Source organism: Zootermopsis nevadensis, unplaced genomic scaffold (assembly GCF_977971745.1).
Source record: "Zootermopsis nevadensis isolate Lab colony 2312 unplaced genomic scaffold, Znev_1.0 Znev_ptg000021l, whole genome shotgun sequence".
Lineage (NCBI taxonomy): Eukaryota > Metazoa > Arthropoda > Insecta > Blattodea > Termopsidae > Zootermopsis > Zootermopsis nevadensis.
The window spans coordinates 15553257-15575176 of NW_028259153.1; the positions used below are offsets into that span (position 1 = coordinate 15553257).

The 21920-nt window shown below is 40.2% G+C and overlaps 2 protein-coding genes and 1 long non-coding RNA gene across 5 annotated transcripts in view; 2 read left to right on the plus strand and 1 right to left on the minus strand.

Annotated features, from left to right (window-relative positions):
• The window catches only part of LOC110839226 (uncharacterized), a 42920-nt gene extending 34722 nt beyond the window's left edge, over positions 1-8198 (plus strand). Inside the window, exons 9-10 of one of the 2 annotated variants that reach the window (XR_002546393.2) lie at positions 1395-5417; positions 7110-8198. Coding sequence is in view for 1 of the 2 variants with exons in the window: in XM_022083212.2 (XP_021938904.1) it covers positions 1395-4226 (2832 nt within the window). In the remaining variant the exon portion in view is untranslated. Of the gene's footprint in view, positions 1-1394 lie in introns of both variants that reach the window. The other variant, XM_022083212.2, reaches the window with a different exon arrangement.
• Positions 3656-8656, minus strand: LOC110839230 (uncharacterized). Of its 2 annotated transcripts, XM_087352492.1 has the most exons (4): positions 8440-8656; positions 6774-6849; positions 5752-5852; positions 3656-4051 (listed from the first exon to the last, which is right to left on the minus strand). In XM_087352492.1, exons 1-3 carry the CDS (start codon positions 8610-8612, stop codon positions 5754-5756), a joined length of 348 nt encoding a protein of 115 aa, XP_087208618.1. In that variant the 5' UTR covers positions 8613-8656; the 3' UTR covers positions 3656-4051; positions 5752-5753. The 2 variants fall into 2 exon arrangements, with proteins under 2 accessions (XP_087208618.1, XP_021938925.2); XM_022083233.2 differs by lacking the exon at positions 5752-5852.
• LOC147873200 (uncharacterized) lies at positions 8656-19163 on the plus strand. Its single transcript, XR_015536113.1, has 3 exons — positions 8656-8823; positions 18307-18393; positions 18905-19163. It is a non-coding gene; the product is annotated as an uncharacterized LOC147873200 (long non-coding RNA).
• The last annotated feature ends 2757 nt before the right edge of the window (positions 19164-21920 follow it).

The window sequence follows — 21920 nt, forward strand, 5'->3', positions numbered from 1 at the left end:
AACAAGGTTACTTCTCAGTTTTATTAATTATTTACAATCCAATAAAACGTTAATGTGCATATATAAAAATAAATATCAGCTTCAGTAAATAGTAATAAAACACTTTACTAGCCTTTGTTTGCTGTCTCCTGGTATTTAGCTGAGTCGGCACGCAGAAGGTCCGTTGAATCGACAGTAGATGCACATTTCACGAACACTTATTACACTACTACAACACTATTTCAATGACCATTTTCCACGGACATATATTAGCCCAGCCAAAAACACGTTGTTTCACTAGTAACACATTTTTCTCGTCTCGGTACAGTCAACTTGCTTAAATCGAGTTTCGATCAGAACACGGGCAGTTTTGAGTTTGTCGTGGTTTTACTCAGCAGATTCCTTCAATTCACCATGCATAATCATGGTTAACCGCAGGGCTTGTCGCGTTATATAGAAAGCGTACCCCATTCTAATTAATTTCATTCCTGTTAAAATCTCGATTACACAGCCTACTACCCTGAATTAGATTTTTTGTAGTTTTCCCTCTGTATTTGCACTAGAATTTTATAGTTTGTGTTACCTACGATTGATCAGTTCTCCCACGTCCTCTACCAATGCACTAATCATTATCACGTCGACGGTTAACAGAGATATTAAATAAATAAATAAACATGATTGTCTTGTGTAATTTGACATTTAATAGTGCACGCACCTACAAATGACCATAATAAATCACATTACATATTCACAAATGTAGTCCTCATGCAACACAACGTGGCTGTTTTTAATTGCATCGGAGTTTTATGGTGTTAGTGACTTTGTAGGTTACTTTGATATTCGTGCTTTTGAATATTTTGGTGAGTATTGCCAAAGAATGTGAAACTGGACCATATTTTACTATTTGTGGTGGGTTGGGGTACACCCGATCCATGAAGACGTAGTTGGTTACGTAAGTGTTGTGTTTTTTAGTAACTAAGTTGGTTGACTAATTCCTTAGATGCGTAATGAATTTTGTTATACGCGTTAATGAGTTTAATATTTCTACAATTGTTTAATTTGTGTTTTTGCTATTGATTACATTTTGATGTTTAGGAAAGGATGTATGTACTTATGTAGAATGTTTGTTAATGGGTTAACAGGGTACTTTGTTGGTTCGATTCGTTTCATATTTCATTCGTGTCTGTTATTGGGTATTTGTTTAGATACTTTGTTAGTTGGTTAAGCAATTCGCTGATTGCTGCTAAGTTTAATAAATAGATCCACTGCATTAACGGTCATTTATTCCGTCCTCTTGCTGTACACTCTACTTTTCTTTAAGTCTTGGCAACATAATGTTTTGAATGGAGTTGTGAATTGTTAGTCACACGTAAAATTGTTGGTAGCAAATATGATTTGCCTTGCTTGTTTTTCAGAATGGGCCAATGAAATTCTTCTACCGAATCTGCCAAAGTCAGAAAGACCCCACTTTGGCTCCAGGCGAGAAACGACTTCGTGCCCTTGCTGCCTCAGCGTCTGCTGAGCAGCCATCGCCGACATCATCCACTTTACAGTCATCTTCAACTGTCTGTCGATTGACAGAACCCTTTTCGTCAAACGCTAAAGACGTTTCTGAAGCGATACCTCAAGCAACTGCTGTTGTACCCCCTGAAACGTTAAAACAGACAGTGGTCACAACAGTCGCTGCTAGTTCGTCATCTGATAAACCCACGTTTGTTTCTGTACAGTCTCACGTGGTAAGTGTCACCACGTCTGTCACGCAGTCGTCTCCAACAACTGCTGTAAATACGCAAGCCGCTGTGCAGATGTCGGTTGTAGCGTCTACCAAAGCTCCTATCAAGTCAAATTCTTCACAGTTACTTCATAATAGTTCCACAGGAATTCATATACATAGTCGAACAAGATTAATAAACAAAGGCACAAATCAATCCTCGGTGACCATTACCAGAACGCCTTCAGCATTAAAACCAATTAATTCGCTGACGTCTGCTGTCACTAAAACCCCAATACGACCACTCGCGATACCATCAAGCAAAGCGTCATTGCCATCTTTGGCAACTGCAAGTAAAACTATGCAGAAGCAGACGCCTTCTATAACAGTTTCGAAAATTCGTCAACAACCTCTTCCGACAGGTGCCGCAAAGCAGACGCACCTCGAAGCGGGCACCGGAATCTCGGCACAGCAGCCAAACTCCGAGACCTTTACAAAAGAGGTCAGTCAGATTGCCACTGTCAAGACATCTGCACATTCCTCTTCCACAGATTCTACGCAACCACAAAATCAGCCATCATCTGTTGCAGACAACAGCCTTCCAAAGAGTGGCCGAGTTACAATCGGTGAACATCTTGATGACAATATCAAAACGCCTCCTTCTTCATCTATTGGTCTCGGTGACACAGGTTCCAAACCTTTACCCAAACAAGTACAGCCATCAGAAAGTGGTACAGCGAATTGTAAAGAAACATCTGCAGTCAACTGCATGGACAGATTACCCACTGAAGTTAACAGGAAGCCTGTAAGTGTATCTGGCGTAACTACGACCGTACCGCCAGATGCAGCAAGTAAAACAAAACCCACTTTGACAAATTCGGTCCAACAGCGTGCTCAGATGTTGGCAAGGAACTCTTCCGTCTTTGTTAAAGTTACGCCCAACTCTGCCAATAATAAAGAGCAGCTTAGCACAGCCAGACACCAACTTCAGGTAACTAAAGATTCAGCGAGACCACCTCGTGTGAATCAGAAAATAGTCGACAAACACGCGAATAACCTCTTAACCTCCAGAAAGGACAAACCCGATGATGGCGATAAAAAGGACGTTAGAGAGGAATCAGTGAATGCTGTACCGGATCCAGAAAAAGGACTAGATAAGAAGACCTCAAGCACAAATAGTACCCCTCTGGCCTCTAATAATAACAACAAGATCTCCCATCAAAGTCTTCAGATCATCAAAAATAATCAGCAAATCTTAAAGAAAAATGACGAAATAATGCGTTGTCCAAATACTATTAAACGGACGGCGCAGATCTTGCAGAGGAAACCGCAGGATACGCTAAAGACGTGCGGTCAACTTCGAGCCAACGACGATAAGTCGACCTCTAAAAAGCGGTGTATACTCGCTACAAATCCAGTGAAGCGACATCTGGTTAACTCTGTAGATGCCACAGGACAGGATAACTTGGAACCGGCGTCCAAGAAATGGCGCCTTGGCGTAGAAAACAATCATAGGACAATTCACGTTGACCAAAAGTCATCCGAGTTTAAAGTCAAATGTACTTCCAATCCCAGTGAAAGTGAAACCTCTAAAAATGTCACAGGAGAGAGTTCTCAGGTTGTTCCGAAAACCACTAACAGTAGTTTCCAATCACCGGCTCATGTCGAGACAACAGAAGGTCAGAAGGGCCACGGCGTTCAGAATAACGGTCTTACTGACAAGGTAGAGTCGCCCATTCCGATGCAGCGTCCCGCGCACAAAAATCTCCCAAACATTTTGTCAAAACAGTATGACGGTCAGGCCCCGAAGTCTGACCAAATTCTAGGGTCTTTGTCTGTCTCTCGAAACGGACAGCAGATTTCTTCAGTGCCTGTACCTGCCGCAGCGCACTGTAACTTTGTCCCCAGACTACAACCTCCATCTCTTAAGGGGAAACAAGATGGGGATTGCAATGATATTGGTGCTCTAGATCTGTCTGCGTCACCACGTCGCCAGCAGCAGAGCAACATCATGTCCATTGCCCAGACACTGGCACGTCGTCACCAACAGCAGTGTCCTTCCCCCGGGCCTCCTCCTCTGTCGCCATTGTCGTCTCTTTCTCCTTTTCCTGTTATGTCTATACCAGTGCGTTCGCCACCGCCACAGCTTCGTATTCCTATACCACCACTTCACCGTTCAGGACACTCGCAGCAACAGCGGCCTTCCTCGTTGTCTTCATCGTCGCCCTCTCCACCTGCTGATACGCTGCCTGGCTGCTCCAGGTCTGGGCTGCAGCGACAACAGCCCGCGGACATTTACCCCTCGCACCTGCTGCCTTCTTCTGCTGTCATGTTCCGTCAGCAGCTCGAGATGAACAGATTCTGGAATTCAAACAAGCACAATACGAACCCGAGCATGGACTGGTTTAATGACGCCAAATCAGTCAAGTCGTTTGAGAACTTCATGAAGACGCTACAGCAACAGCAGGGCAATCGAAACTCCCCGTATTATCCGTACAACAACACGAATGCAGCTCCCAACAGCCACCGGAAGTGATGTAAGGCTGAACGGTTCTCAGAAACTAGATAAAAAAGTCTGAATTGTCTCCTAAATATGGTGGCGTACTGCAAACGTTCAAGCTCAGATGAAAGTGAGGTTAAGTGTCCCTGTGCATAAGCACCATATTAAAAATATGGGGCTTATGGGGGGGGGGGGGGGGAAGTGAATGTAAAGTACCACATACCTCGACCTAGACAGAGATAATTGGCCAGTTTCATACTCTGGCAGCAGTGAAAACAGAGAAACAGCCTCAGGTACCATTTGGATGCGTCCTAGCTACTTCGGACTTGTCGGGAATCGAAACCCGGTCATCCGGATAAATACTGACTAAACTCGGCTGTATTGTAGGTAACGTGGGCAGGATATTTCCGGAGGGAGAGGGGACAATTGCTAGTTCCCTCTCAAATTGCTGACTTCCCTTCGAAAATAAGCCTGTATTTGTTGCGTAATTAACAAACTGCCACAAAAATAGTTCCTGATTGTTTTATAAGTTGATGTATTAGTGTATATAATGTAATATATGTGGTTAGTCACATGCTGTTGTATGTGTTAAGAAAAAGTGAAGGGTGGATTTCGGAAATTTTAACATGTTATGAATCGAATATCAAAATTCGTGTAAAAATTGTTTTATTCAGTAGACTGTCAGCAGAGTTAGAGATTTTAAATATCAATCGTATTTACAAATATGATTTCTTAACATAAGATTTAAATATCCAAATGAAATCGATATTTTAATCCATGTGAAAATGTAAAAGTCTTATTTTAAATTCGCAAGTTGTGTTATGAATGGACTGATACAAACAAGAATGTTGCCTGAGAACTTTTATAGCCCCATTTCTTACTTCGGAGACGAGATACGTACGCCAAGTGTCCTCACAACGTGGCCACTTCGTGCACTTTGCAAAGAGTGCGTAAGAACATCCAAAGTCATTTGTGTCGGTGATTTTAGTTTCGAAATCGACTGGGATCCACTGATGATTTTCAGCTATCCTTCGTGACAATGGTCAATATGTGTGTGTGGAGTCTATAGCCCCTCCGGGGAGGGGGGCATAGAGGTCACGTAAGCTCCCTGACCCACGGCGGCCATCAAACACAACTTTATTCTACGCCGCGACGTTTCAGAAATGGAATACTTCGCCATTTCGAGGCGGATTGAGATCACGGGGACCAAAGACACCATAAACGAAGGTTTTAAGCTCAAAACATTTGCAAAGTCATGTTTATAAATATGATATTTAAGTCTTAAAGTGTCAGTGGAACGAAATATAATTATTAATTTCACTGTTACATTTGATGGTTTCATAATATGATGTTTTATGTTGTTAAACACGTGATGTCTTTTGTTGCTTGTGATAAATTATTTTTTTAAAGATAGTTTGGCGGATTTAATATTAGAGTAGTGAATTCGTGTTATGAGTTAGTAAGGTGAAGTTACCGTATGCATTACGCCATGAAAATGATCATGGGGTTTGAAAGTTTCGTGTATTTTTAATTTCGACAGTAGATTGTGGTGAATGGTTACCTTCACGCTGCAGCCTTCTTACTCGCCAGGTAAGCAGCCTTCATACCGAGTGGACTGGAAGCTAATTTGGGCTCAGAGCAGGTTTCTGCAAGACGGTGAAGCTAAAAATCAATTTTCTATTAGTAATTGAAGCTTGGACGGCCAGTTCGTAATTATCACTAATTGACTGAGCGGTTCTGGTTTGTCTATGGATTGTTCATACTACATTCTGAAACCAATATTTCATTTTAACATGGCATGATGCATTGTGGATATAAGACAGTTGTATAGGCTATAGAAATATTTTGAAAGGTTCGCATTCTTACTGAAGAACGTAACTTAGAAATGAAGCCAGTACCAGATGTAGTTACTTCATTTGCGTTAAGATGAGACGAGTGGGTGAGAGTGAATGAGGTACGTACGAATTCAGGACAATAATGTAAAAACTTATGTGTGTTTCTGTAATTCACTTGCATTGAGCTTCAAGGATACAGTACTTTGCATTTTTACTGTAGCTGTACATAGTTTGCTTCCAAGTTGTAAATATATCATAATATATTTTCTTTACCATGATATATTCTGTATACGAGACTATTTGGACTTTGGGACATAAGAAAATAAAAGTAAATATGTTACTTTATTACGTTTGTATTTCGTATGTTAACTATTTTTGTGCCGAGATATTTTAAAGAAAAGTATCTTATTCTGTTTCTGGCGCGTTCGAAACTGAAGTTGCAAAAATGCATAATTTAGCATCACCATGCCAGTGTGTTTATATATCTTGATACAACTCGGGAACAGTCGAACGGATTTTAATTAAATTTGATGCTGAAAGTATTAGTCTACTGAAATTTGTCAATGCATTCCAGTTTTACTTAAAATCTGACAAAAATAATAGATTACAAAATACGAACTCTGGGTCTGTAACCCGATTTAACCATTTAATACTGAAGCTTGTCTAAATAATGTTTAATAATTCAGTCCTTAGAGCGAAGAAAACATCATTACAAAGATCAGTTGAATAATGCAATGTAAGGAAATACCTGATTACGCTGGTAATTCGAGAAGTCTGTGTATCTGCATTCTGTTAACTTGTTGAAGCTAATCGTTTGACTTAGACTGAAACCCATAAATACAGAACGAATAGTTGCTGATTACTGAAGCAGGTGGAACAAAAAGTTGCCATTCTGCTTTAAACGGTTAAACAGGATAGAATTTTTTCAACTCAACTTAACTTGCAAACAAAATGTTGAGTTTAGCCAAGACAATATAAACACAACTAGTATTAATCTGTAACGCTAAAGCCTACATGGCAATGAGATCTATTGTGGGCTACCGTGATTTTCCTGCCACACTCCCAAATGTATTTCACTTTGCAGCGTCATCTTGTCTGATGACGAGTAGAAGCCCCCGGTGTCTCGCTGTTCTGTCGGCCACAAGGAAGTGAAACCAGACGTAGGCAGTCTGCGGACTGCAGCTCGTAGTCAGTGCAACAGCGACATAACCAACAGGAAAACAGGATTCGTGCTGCAGTCAGGAGAACTGACACTTCTTTTGTATGTTTGGCGGGTTTCAGGTTCTCACGACAGCGAGTATGAAGATGGCTGTCTTCTGAGTTGTTGCGCCGTGTTGCCTGGTAGAAGTTTACAGACGTTTTAGAGGTGCTTTGTGCCTCCATCATCAGTAGAAGCACCTCTGAAACGGCGGTAAACTAAACCCAGAGGACAGACTCCTTGATTCTCTTATAATTTTGTCTGAAATCCCTGGCGTATTCTGAACTTCAATTTAGATTTATAGGCCTACAGCAGCTTTAGGATTCTGTTTTCAGACATACGTCCAAACCGGTCTAGCGATTTCAGAGTTGTAGCTTGTAATGCAGCCAAAACAGACTAATCGATATTTCTCAGGTGTACAAATATTTTATTGTCCAAAATAAGTTTTACTCTGATAAGCCCTTTTCTCCAATGCAATTTTTCTTTGTCTCTAAGGAGAATAAATTCAATTAAGCTTTTTAAAAAAAACAAAAAGTACGATTTGGTATGTTCATGAGGCCTACAGGTACACATAGTTAAAATGATTTGAAGTTGGGGTTGAGACACGTTAAGGCTTCTGAAAATTTTGTTTTCTAATTACATGAGATGTTTGTCAGATCATTATGCTTGAAGAAAGAAAAAATGTAATGATTTCGGAAGTATTTTAAGTTCCTGTTGGATAACAAATCTGTTAACCGGAAACTATAGTGAACTGGACTACTTTACCTAGGCGTTTATATAAATATGGCAAATTTCCAGTCTAGTTACATAAAATGGCTGCTCATTCAAGCTCAAAGCACTGTTGTGAACAAGTTGCAATTAATATTTAATTAGATCTTGTTCAATTTGCGTTAAGTCCCTTTCCTGCAAAAGCCTTCATATTAAGTGATACGAGAATGTACTGTGTATAACAAAAGTTTCTTAAATTTTCCTTTATTTGTTGTTTTATTTATTATTTTATCTGAAGAAACAGCCGTATTATCCTTCCCTATATTGTGTTGCCACATTACTCACAAAGCATAAGCTTATAAATTAAATCCGCTGTCACTATTAATAATCTGTATATTAAGAAAGCACATTTTTTGCTCGTCATAGCACACGACGTCGTCTTCAGTTCTGATACGACTTTCTTCAGGCACAAATATCCTCTGAAAAACAATAGAAACTGTCTACTCACAGTTTAGAAGTGAAGTCGCCGATTTCTCTCGCACTGTATGTGAAACACGAGCCCTCTTCCCTTCCGTAAATCTCCTTTCGTTTCGTCTTATCAATACCTTGCTCCATTCTCTTCCGACTTTGCTCTTGAACACGGAACACTTCACAGCGCTGTCCTGAGTCGGCCCGCTGCATTAACAAGGACAGTCTGACTGCAAATGCTACAAACACAAACAGAACAAGACAGTTCACCCTCGTCTGTGTAGGTATGAGTTAAGATTCCTGTGGATGTGTGCAAGGATATTTTGCAGGCTTTGTTCTGTATTAAATACTGGTGACATTTACAGTTTTTAACGTGTATCTGCACGAGGAAGGCCGTGTGAGTTGACGCATTCCATCTCTGCAAGTAGGCCTCCAATTTCTGATTTAAACTAACCGATTTTCGATCAATACATTCCAGAAACATGACCATTGTGTCATATTTCTTACGTCGCTTACCTCAACAATTTCAAAATCACATTGAGATCAATGGGTAAGATTAACACGTCTTCTGGGTTGTTTCACCGTGAAGTCTGGTGGACGTTCATCGACATTTCTAAGGTCCGTATTGCCTTTATCACCAGGTGAAACAACCCCAAAAAATAGTCAAATTGAATGGAAATGGGATTAATATTAGTCTACGTGGATATAGACCTAGATAATAGGATATAATAGTATGCATGACGTTTAGGCTACGTCATATTAATATTTTCGTTAGGATTTTCATTATCAGACTCTGCAATTGTATCACATTTACTAGACGAATGTTCGCCCAAGTTTGCATATGTCAGAGTCTCAAGACTTACCGGTAAAAGTTTACAGACTTTGTTAAACAAATAATTAGCTACATTCTCATTAAGTAGGATTTGGGGTTATCGAAGTGGTGAGTACGAAACTGGTTGTCTTATTGGATGTAGCGCCGTGTATTATGGTGGAAGTTTGAACGTTTTAGAGATTCTTGCTGCCTGCAATAACCCATAAAATAGCCATCTTTTCGTCCAAACCATTTCGCCAGTTATCCCTGTGGCGCGAAACCTCGTCGTGTTCCTGTCGATAGACGAGATAACTAACGTTATTACAATTCACCGGAATCTTGCACACCTCTCTCTCCTCTCCCCACCCACCCTGTTAAGGGGATAATGAACTCTGAAGTAAACCTCGCATGTTGCTGAAAATAGCCATCCCGGCCACTGAATAACCAGAACGTGCTGGGCATAAGGAAATGGGACGCGACGTAGTTACGAAAATCAGCCGCAGTGACTCAGCGTTTCGCATTTCGGCACCTTTCATCACGACAATGATTGATATTTTGGTTCATTCACTTGGTATTTATCTAAAGTAAGTGTTCTCAACCCGCGTCCCGTCGATGTGTTTAGCTAGGCTACCAGATAACACAATATACACATCGTTAATGTCGTAAGATCTGAGGTTTTCACGGCGGTGACTCTGAAGATGGCTGTCTTCATTGTTAATGTCGTCAGTAGTTTGCAGTGGCTGTCGCTATGAGCAACTGTTAACTTGCTGAAAAACGTCAAATCGGGCACTTTGAGCGATGCATGCGAATCGCAACAGAAATTAAACTGGTATTGAAAGGTTGATCAAGGCAAAGCAGTGCGACAGCTTTGGCTGTTCACCTTCTCAGATTTTATGGAGCCTAAGGTCTCGTCATCGTACTCACAAAAGGCAGATATTGTACCTCGTCATGAGTCGGTTTAATCCAGTCCACATTTTCAAACACTATTTCTCAAAATAAATCGTAAATTTATCCATCATGTGGCCTCTTCAGATCAGGATTTTTGTCAATTTCTCATTCTTCTCACCAAGCCTTCTACATTTTCCGTCAATCTAATTTTTTAGACTAAAATTTTCATTGTTTATATGAAGCCAACTAACACTTCCATTTCTGTTAGACTAACTTACGTAATATGAATGATTATGTAATCTCACGTAGAACGTCATTTTATTTGAAGATACTGCATTTTACTGTGAATTGAAACATCCACGTGTATTTGGCATTTCGTCCAATACTAAATCCCTCGAGAATAAATGTGAATTTTTTTAAGCAATACAGAGTAGTGATGGAATTTTTTATGGAGCCTTGAGTACAGATATCGAAGTCCAGGTGGTTTGTAACTTATCACCGTAGGTCTATAACCGCGTACTAGTACGATACAATTGATTATATTTGTCAGGTTGGTAATTCCCTTGGTGCTCCCTCCCGTTTTTGTTGTTAGTCCCATTTCATTGCCCCTGTCACACTCCATAGGCCTTTCTTATAATCAACCCCTCACCCCACATTTCACCCTCCCGGGTCCTCATGCTGCATGCTGCATGCTTGCCAGGTAACAAAATGACGTCACCTATCATCCTGCGTGTATGAGAACAGCAGAAGGCTCCCTCTAAGCCATCGGATCTCAAACTGTGATACTGGTACCCCTTGGGGTACCAGAGGTTCTTCCCAAGGGTACAATAAATCCTCATTCATATACGTTGTGTGATGTAGGGGGTGGCAAAACCAATTATTCTTCTTGCAACCTGAAATTAGTTCACATAATTTACGCATTTAAAATTAATATAGAAAAGCTATTTTGTTTTCTATCATAAATACAAAATGTAGGTTGTGCATTTTCCAAGTTTCTTTTGCGTGGGGGTACCAGATTTTTATTTGTCTTTATCAGGGGTACCAAGCACAAAAAGTTTGATAATCACCGCTCTAAGCTGATCCTAATAGCCGAGCGGATTAAATAGCGCCCAAGATTAGAGGACGATCAAACAGTGGAAAGGTTAAGTTATAGTTCAGAAATTGTCAATATTTACCACACTGAGACACACCATATCGGGCCACTGTAAATTTATGTATATTAGTGCTGTATGCTCATATTATCACACTATGATACATACCGTCGTATTATTTACGAATTATATAATTATTATCACCATAAACATAAATTACAATTTTACAGTACGCTCTTCATTAAAGTAATAAGATTAAAAATTGAGATTGTTTAAATTGTAATAAATGGGTGGGTGTTATACCTGATGATTACCTTATAAAGAGTTGTTGAGTACGTGACGAATGTAATTTCTGTTCACGTTGTAATCTTTATTTTTAAAACTGCACGATTCATGTTTGTTTTATTCTTCAGACATGTTTTACACAGAGTTACTTTATAGAATCTCTCTTGTCTTTCAATATGTCAGCAGTTCATAGAAAATTTAAGAACCTTAGCGACATTTTTGGGAAAAGAAATAACTAACACTTGCTTTAGAGAAGTAATTTCGTCCGCTCATTCTGCAGTTTCAAATTTTACAGTTTAGGTTCACTGGCCTGTTCCATTTCTCTTCCAATTTAGAATCATGCTGCTTCTGAAGTTATTAAACCTTCGAGACGACCGACCTATATCAATGCTACTGACACAGTACAGAAAAACACAGAAACACGCGCACAAACATTAATACCTTGAGTGGGGATCGATCCACGTATTCGAACTGTTCAGGACCGTGTACGACTAGCGGAAATTGTGATCGGTTAGAAATTATAATTAAATACGTACACTGTACAGCAAATAGCTTCTTGAGCTTAGTGGATAAAAGAATATCTAGGTATTAAGTTAGTTTATCACACTTTGTGAACTGTTGATAACTGTATAGAAACGCATCTGATTTCAAAATGTCGCGCTCACACTGGCTGAAAAACACAGTTCTGGGGAATCCATTTTGTCTGAGTTATTCTGACATTTGTCATGGCAGAGACTTTTCCCTTGTTCTGATCCTCAGTCTAAAGCAGAAGTGACCAGCTTCTCTGGGAACCTAGTGGGTAAGAACTTTCAAGTGACCGCCAACCCGAAAACCTCTCGAGAAAATTCTGCTCTCAGACAGCCATTCGCGTTAACTAAACATACCGTACTGGGAAAGGAGACACACCTCATACAGTTTTAATCCTACACGTCATTTGATTGCATTTATCTCTCAACACTACTGTCGATTTCACTTTTATTTTAATTTTGTAAGCCTCACTTTCAGTTAACCCGTTCGATTTCCATTTTTGAGAATACAATTTCTTCTTTCTAAATTAAACTTTCACATGATAGGCTTGATTTCATATTTAGTATAGGTTAATAGAATTAAATCGAAACCCAGTTGCGTCATAATATATCTTAAGAATAAAATGTAGGCATCCCAACACAAATTTTTAGGTGAATGTAGGCCTAACGCTTTTAGCCGTTTGACTTTAAAAGTGGTAAAGAATTTTAGGAACTTATCGCCTCCTTTTCAGGTGACGCGCGGTAATTCAGAAAATATTTATCATTATCAGTTCAAAGATTCATTTTGTTTTGAACTAGCATGAAACTCCTGATCTCCCGATAATATTAGGACTGTTATGGTGGGCTAATCATTTAACATTTGAAGATGACACTTCCTCAAAGCTGTAACTTCGCAGTTGATGGATACTGCGATGAATTGGAAGTGAATGAATGGGTTGCAAACGGGAATTAGACAGCGGAGGTGTAATCACGTCAATCTTTATTTGCAGCCTAATTAATACTGTAACGCCTACGAACACGAACAGAGGGACAATGACCTATGGGCCGTTGCAAAGAAGGATGGCTGGATAGGCAAATATATGGATGTTTTTGAGGATCACTCGATAGAATGATGACTAATTAATGAGTTAATTAATTTATTGCTGCATATAGATCGACTGAGGGATTAATGAATAGGCTTATGTATATTGATTGACTAATGAATATGTGTGATCTCAGGTCCTACCATCTGCGAGTATGAAGGTGTCTACTGGGATGTTGCGCCGTGTAGTCTGATGGAAGTTTGCCGACGTTTCAGATGTGCATCCTGCTTCAATAATCTGGGCTCATCTCCATCACTAATGAACTGATTATGTAACCCCGTGCAGCTGAGTCGTTCTTTAGAAGCTCTCAGTATTTTAGCTATTGTAGACATTTTCTGCATTTTATACAACCCGAAAATTCAATACGATGTTCACAAGAGCCGAATGAATATATTAATGGAGCTGTTACAGGCTACGCTTATGGAATGAGGACCGATAAATGGATTGATTGGTAATTAAACTGCTGCAGGCCTATAGATTAAGAAATTGATCGACTTATAAAGAGATGAATTTTATGGAATTAGAGATTCTCGCGACGGTGAAGTAATCGATGTCTGTATTCTGTATTTTGACGCCGTGTAGATTTCAGCCTCGAAGATTGGTATCTATCTACAAGTCCACACTGTGTTACTACCCGCAGATCAACATCTACAGATGGATTTTCGATGGATAAACACAGCTACTGATATCTGAGGTTCTCACGGCGGCAAGTATGTCTTGCGCCGTGCAGTCTGTAGACGTTTTCAGGGCCCTGATGATGGAGGCATCAAGCAGCCATTAAACGTTGGGAAACTTCTACCAGACTACACGACGCAACAGCACAGAAGATGGCCATATTCAAATACAGCAATTCATTTTCACATAGATTGTCTGATTGTTGAATAGATCCATATATTAATACGGACTATAATTCGGCGAATGAACTTATTGTTTATTAACAGATAGACTGATCTTTTGATGGATCACTGATGGAAGACATAGACCACTGTTAATTAATTGATGTTATGATTGTTGGTTATATCGACGGATTAATATGGGTCAAAGGACTGATAGAACGATGAAAGAAAAACTTGTAGATGGATGGACTGACTGATGGATGGGCGCTGTAAGAAATGCGTAGGCTAATGGCGAATATTGAGTTCTTGACAAAGACCGGGGGCTGAGGAGCCCAGACAGACTCCTCGCTGCAGCTACAGACCACAATACGTAGTAAATCGTGTGAGGAAGAGAGTCAGAGATGGAGGGTAGGGTCGGCGGAGGGGATGTGTGAGGTACCCACCTCAAACGACATTTAAAGGCGAAAATAATTTTAGTGCCGAGTTCCTTCTATGGGATCCAATAGGGAGAATGGAACTGGGTTGAATCTTTCGTAGTTTCTACACAAGCTGCTCAGCTTAGCCCACTCTTTCTCTTTCTCTCTCTGTCTCTCGCTCATCTTTATTTGTACCTCAGTCTCCCCTTTCTGCTATCGTTTCGTTCCCAATAATGGGTCCTTCTTAGAGCTTCCCTACTCCCCTCTCACGTCCTGAAATAGACTGTTCCCGCATCATAGCGTGACAACATGTAGAAAGAGAAAACAGCGGCAAACCGGCAGCGCTGTTGCCACATTGATTCGTCGAGGCGATGGCTCAAGGCAAACAAACGCTGTTTGTATGTGTGTGTGTCTACAAATTTAATTTACGTGTCGTTTAGAAGCGTACGTGACGCTGTGGAGACTGGAGACCTCTTGCCGGCCTCTGGGCCGAAATTTTAAACGTCATCACGTGATATTTTGCTTGATTTAGGGCAACTTAACGATGCTTCACCAACTGTACAGGCTATACTCGTCAAATGACGGAGCGAATAAGAATTTGGAATAAGGAGAAAGGACTCTGTAGTGGCCTATTTATAAAAATTATCTTAGAACAGCTACGCAGGGGAAATGAAGGAAACGAATAAAAATTTTCGTTTCCACAAAACCCTGGACTTCTTAAACAGGCCACACGGTAAAGAGAAAGAATGAGGTCTTAACTAATATCATAGCCTGCAGGATGTCCTATAGGCCTGCGAACTGGGAATATGTCTGTTTTGAGCCTAGGCCTATTACAAAATTATTTACAAGTAGGCACGTATGTAATAAACAGGTTTGAGCCTAAAAAGCTGTGGCCGAAAGACCTGAGGGGAAAAGACCTCGTGGAAGGGGCTTAGAAGAAAGTATAATATTAAAATGGATCTGGGAGAAATAAGATAGAGTGGAAGCGTGATGTCTACATGCATCTAGCTCAGGTTATGAACCAGTGGCGAGCTGATGCAGGCCTCATTTATTAAAAAGTGTGATAAACCAAGTCAGTTGAGTGACTGGAAAACCGCAAGGCCTGGAATTGTTGCTGTTGGCCAGACACCTATTACACTAAGCTCAGCACCAGTCGTAAGGGCTTATCCAACTCCGATAGCGTTTAGCCTACGGTGCTGGATAATAGACCAGCTTATGGTGTTCTGGAATCACGTGGTCGGATTCTGTACGTTACAGTAGGCCTAGCCTAATAATTATAATAGACTCAGCCTTCTAGAATTAGGTATGTCATAGCATTTCACCCATGCCAAATAAAGTGTCAGGATGCCATGACTTGATTTTATAGAAATCGGCAGTGGTATTTCCTGCATACCAGATTTAATGAATTAAAAAGTAACATAGTATTCTTTCGTTACTCTCGGCTTAATGGTTACAATACAATGGTTCGATATCCAGATCCTCGTTTGTAATGGCAGGTGTATGACATGAAGTTGACGCTCGTATTAACATATGGGCAGCTTTATATTGTTCATTCCACACCTAAAAGGTAAATTAACTTAGGTAGGTCAACGTCATTAGTCGTCTTATAGTCTCTTATACACTTAAGACGATGAATTTTGCACGCAACGTTTGAAAAAGTAAATTTACTTAATCCAAGTATTTTGCCGATTAGGCCTATGAAACGTAAAGTGATTCCGTCTGTACTGTTTATTTGGAAATGTCCAGCCAGTAGGCTAGACCCGAAACGCAGTCTTATGACGATATTAATAGGTCTATTTCTGTTGATAAGGCTACGTGTCTGTCAGAAATGCCTTCAATATAAGCCCAGGATAAGAAACCACGTAACTCCGTGGCACATTGGCACGTGGTCTTCCTTGGGCATGGAGCAAGTGTGGTTAGGAATGCGATCAAGACATTGAGCGACACAGTAGACGGAACTAATGCTACTTATGCACACTACAATAATATTACTGACGAGCGGGCCTGTAGCCTATTCCTTTCAAGTCTGCTCTCTTTTCAGTTTCTTGTTCTTCTAGTTTTTACTATTGACAAGAATGCATCCTCTCAAATAAGTTCCGGGAGTAGTTGATAGTACGAGAGAAATTCGTAGGAAAACAGAAATAAGCCGATGTAAGATTTGACGTTTTCACAGCGGTGAGTCTAAAGATTGCTGTATTCTGGGTTGTTGCGCTGTGTAGTCTGGTCGATGCTAACCAACGTTTCAGAGGTCAGGGCAATGATGACGGAGGCAGTATGACCTCTGAAACGTTGGTAAACATCGACCAGACTACACAGCGCAACAACCCAGAAGACAGAAATCTTCATACTAATTCATCGCCCTGATGACGGAGGCAGTATGACCTCTGAAACGTTGGTAAACATCGACCAGACTACACAGCGCAACAATCCAGAAGACAGAAATCTTCATACTCATCGCCCTGATGACGGAGGCAGTATGACCTCTGAAACGTTGGTAAACATCGACCAGACTACACAGCGCAACATCCCAGAAGACAGAAATCTTCATACTCATCGCCCTGATGACGGAGGCAGTATGACCTCTGAAACGTTGGTAAACATCGACCAGACTACACAGCGCAACAACCCAGAAGACAGAAATCTTCATACTAATTCATCGCCCTGATGACGGAGGCACTATGACCTCTGAAACGTTGGTAAACATCGACCAGACTACACAGCGCAACAACCCAGAAGACAGAAATCTTCATACTAATTCATCGCCCTGATGATGGAGGCAGTATGACCTGTGAAACGTTGGTTAACATCGACCATACTACACAGCGCAACAACCCAGAAGACAGAAATCTTCAGAAATAAGCCATTTCGTTCTTTTAAGCCCTTGTTTCTTTATTTTTTAAAAAATTGTCTGCATGGATTAAGAATGCGTGGAGCTACAAATATCTGACCCCTCCCCCCGACCCTTACGTCGGCAAGGTACGGTGCTTCACCAGGTACTTTACCTTATTTCTGGCGTTCATTAGACTTGTTTTCCCTTAGACATTATTCCATGTTTCCTTGGCCAGGGACAGTGTCTGAGAGAAAGGCGTCCAATAAATACAGATGCCATTCATTGTCCAGCAGGTTTCCTCTACGCTTTGTGAATAGAGAAGGATTAAACACAAGCTGGTACTAGAAGGGACAAATGTAGTACAAGGATGACTAGTGCAGCTTTGCCAATTTCTCAGTGAATGAAGAACACCTCTTGTTGTCTTGCTCACAGTAACGGAGTTTGTAACCGGTTCTGTTCATTTCTTAATATCGATATGCAGCACTCCAACGACAGTTCTGTCTACCAATTAGGACCGCGTCCACAATTTTAATCTTCGTTCTTGCATGTAGGAAGTCGATCCGTGTGCCAGCGAAGTTTAAGACTTCCTCTGTCTTGGTCAGCTAGAAGATCGCGGTCGTCGATTCGAACTCCAGTTGGACGTGTCTGCCCTGCGTCTACCCTGGTTGTGTTGTCCTGTGTAGGTAGATGATTTAAGATGGGCCTGAAGAATATCAGGAATACTGCAGACATACTCAAAATCAAATGTTTTCTGGAGCCAGAACGAAACTTTGCCAGAACACATTTTCAAATTTTTGGTGCTTTATAATCTTTGTGAGACATTAATTCTGTTCCTCCCTCTGAAAGATTTAACAGCCGTGGTGACTTATTCCTCGCTGTTCATCAGGCAACTTCGTTTCCTCCTGAATGTGTTACTTATTACAGTCACTTGAGTCTGAAGAAACTGCTGGAATGTCATTAATGTTTTCTTCCACTGATAATTCACTCTTGTATTTGTGGAGAGTTTTGTTCCGAAGGAGGAAATTCCTGTAACTTAAAAATCACTCTTCAAATTTTCACGAATCTTACTGCCGTCCATTGTATTAAAAGAGAATTCTTTTGGCATTGAAAGTCTTCTCTGATATAGCCTATTTGTTTCCAGTTCCGACGCTGATTTCGCCATGTTTCTTTCGTTTGGCGGAAAAATGAAAAACACGGAAGGACTGGCATAAATGTGTCGCATTTAAAGGTAATCAAATAAAACAAATAGGCCTAATTGTTTTCCTTGTAACCCTTAATCACGCCGTAGCCACTTCAATAATAACAGGAGATCAGAAGTCTGTTAAACTTAATTTTTGTTCATGTCGAACTTTATCGACTTTATAAAAATTGGTTTATTTTATACTCACAAGTAATTTTGTTTCTATATGACAGACCTATAAAATACAGATCAACTGTGCCAATTTTAGCCAAATATCCACACCTATAAAATATTTTTAATACTATGCTTAGTATTTAACAATAGCTACGTTGTAACTGTGGAAAACGGGCTAATTTAATCTAGAGAGGTTAAAGAATTAACAAGAAAGCCCGGACGACATTCCATTTCCTCAGGCTTATCTATTAACAATTTGTTGCCATCTTTCAATAGTCTGTCATTCAAAACTATTAGCCTATATTACTTAACCTTTTTACCCCCGAAGCCTATTTACAAAATCCTGTTGAAAATATCCAGGCCAATATATTCTGTTGGTCTACAGGATCGATAAGTTGAGGAAAATATGAATTAAAGTATAAACTACGTATCTGATGCAGCCTTACGTTACCATCTGGGAGCCTAGTTTGTAATTGAAACATCAGATTTAGCAGCTAACGACGGATCGGCCAACTCCGTGGCTTAGCAGCTACTGCTCCGACCGACGGACCGGCCGGCAGTCAAAGGGCTAAGGACTTGAACAGCGTCGTTAATCAACCGGAGACGCCATCAAAACCAGGAAATCTCCTTAGAGCGAGCGCATATAGGCCTAGGTATAAGTCATTTTCTTACATACTTTTAAGTCTGTGTCCTTCACTTGCGTTTTCTTGATAGTTTTGCTTGCGTTATTCCATTCGGTTGGTGGTGAGTTCATAGAACCCAAGCGTCCATTACCATGTTCCCAAAACCCCATTATTGGATCCTATTCTAAACGATTTTAATCGTATTCACACCCCCCAGACATCGTATTTCTAGTATATTTTTTAATGTTATCCTCAGATTTATGCCGACGTCTAAAAAGTTGTCTGTTCCAAGTAAGGTTTTGTGTGTAGGCCTTAGGCCGGTTTCTCCCCTCACATGTAGATTTGGTCTACATGTCTCGCTCACCCTGTCCTAGCGAATGTAACTCACCATAAGTAACAACCCGTGAGGCGAAAGGAAGGCATTTTAGTTAACAAAAGGTTTTTCATTGTGTAATTTTCTCAACCTCCTGTTATTTCTTCTTTCATACATTCATATGGGCCTGTTTTGCTTCGAAATTTCACAGTCCGTACATAATTACAATAGAGAAGTTAAGTCTCATATAATATTACTTCCTTGAACGGTTCATATCCATCTAGACAGTGAGATGTTTCTCTCAACTGAAGTTGACCTCGACACAACTTCAAGACACAAATAACGTGGCACTCATAAGGTCGTTTCTATGACACAAGCAGCCAATATGGACAGAAGGCGATCTCTCTGGTATCTCTCCAATAACTGAGAACTGTTATCTCGTATGCCATTGTCGATAAAATACAATAAATCTCAAAATTAATGTCATGACTCTGCCCTCTCAAGACAGTTTACAAGCCTAGAAGTTTAAATCTTTTGTTCAAAATTCCCCTGATGTAAACGTGGCAACATTGCGACAACGAAAGGTTAATCTGACTTCGCGTCCCTTTTTAGGCTGTGAGTTTGTTTCCGAAAATTGCCGAAGTTCTCCGAACGGAGATGCAGAAGCTTTTCTGTACTAACTCAAAATGGCGGCTGTGGCAGCACGGACACGGTGCCGATACATGATGCCGAACACCAACGAAGTTTCCCGAACGGTAACTGTGTGTCGTAATAGTCAAGTTAACGAAATTACTCAATCGGCTCAATAAATATATTATTAATTACATTAGTTCAAATTAAGAAGGAAGACAAAATTAGTTGGCATATAAAATATTTCTATAAATTATTTTATGTGTTGAGAACGCTTAGTCAAAAATACTTACCCACAATACAAAATCCAGGTTATTTTCTTGGAAAAGAAAATCAGAATGAATAACTATAACAAGCTTACATCTGTATAGAAATAATAGGATATTGAAAACTCTTGTGGCTGTCAAAATTCGGAACATAATCATGAGAAAACACAAAAATAAATAGTGAGCATTCAGGTCATTCCAATGTTCTTACGCAACCTCGATACCTAATATCCAAACAGTGAACCACGCATGGACCCAGAATAGGCCTACAAATCACATAGAAACAACATTTACTAAATTGTTTTGCAATGAAACCAATGGGTAATTGTGTAACTAAGATCCTGAGGGCGGTTTCGTCGCTTCTAATCAACCATTTCATTGCAACTCAGAGAACTAATGTACTGCTTTATGGATCCGATTCCTTAAAATTTGATAGAGCTCAGATAGTCAAAGACGTTTCCCGCCTGTTATGGACCCCGAAGTTTCATTACCGTCTTTGTAACGGGTTACCACTGGAGCATATCCTGAATCACACCACCATATTTATTTCAGATCTATTTTAATATTATACTTTCATCTACCCTTATTATACTGTTTTTTTTCAGATTTCGGCCACATTTATGCAGGCCTAGACCTTATTTATATCGCATCTATTCTTTCTGCTTTCGTGTTACATACTAGCCTATTCAACACTGCTTAACGCTTAACGCAATACCGAGCTATAGGCGTGGGAACTTACGTTTAGGCCTCCACCTATTAATTCCAATGTATTTGTTACATTGTCAATAGGCCAACAGGTCTACCATCATCCCCCCTTCTTACTGTGACATAGCTCGAAATCGGATTTATTTTGCATCCACTGTAGAGACGCTTAAAGCCTTTCTATTCTATAAAGAATTTTAGGTTTTCATGGTGCTACAACCCAGAAGACAGCCATCTTCTTCTTTTTCTTATTTCTGCTAGGATTAGCCTTTGTTGTGTGTCCAAATTATAACTTCTGAAATTATGAACCCTTTCAGATATCATTTAGGGCTTCTTTGACGGGGGGGGTAGCGACCTTCGCAAGGAGAGCACAACATCTATGCCTCGAGAGAAATTCGAACCCATGATGCTAGTGGCCAAGGTCCATGCTATAAAGAGATAGCTATTGAACGCCATGTCAAATTCTGCTAACAACAAAGTCATACAAACGCAGAGGTGACTTAGCTGGGTCTATTTCTACTATGAACTGCATAGGGCCTATAAGTTATAATACAGATTACGTAACAGGAGAATGAATAAGACTGATAATGAAGAACTTCTCAATCTGTGCTCTTCATCGAACGTAAGACGTTTAGAACAAATCACGGAGAGTTTGGAGGCCAGGGCACATTTATTTCATGGCAGTAGATTTGTATACGAAATGTTGGTTGCAAAATCTGAGTAAAGGAAACCACTTCAAAAATCTAGACATTGATGGAAGGATGGATATAATATTAAAACGGATCTTGAAAAAAATGAATGGGGGCAAAAAGGTGTAGATTGGATTAATCTAATACAAAATAGGGAACAGTGCCAGTCTGTTCTAAG

Excerpts from the sequence above, each read along its gene's own strand:
- LOC110839230 (XM_087352492.1), bottom strand. The coding sequence starts at position 8,612 with ATGCAGCGGGCCGACTCAGGACAGCGCTGTGAAGTGTTCCGTGTTCAA. Across the intron at positions 6,850-8,439 it reads GGCGACTTCACTTCTAAACT|TCTAAGTCAAACGATTAGCT; the intron begins GTGAGTAGACAG and ends TATGGGTTTCAG. Across the intron at positions 5,853-6,773 it reads CGAATTACCAGCGTAATCAG|CTTCACCGTCTTGCAGAAAC; the intron begins GTATTTCCTTAC and ends ATTGATTTTTAG.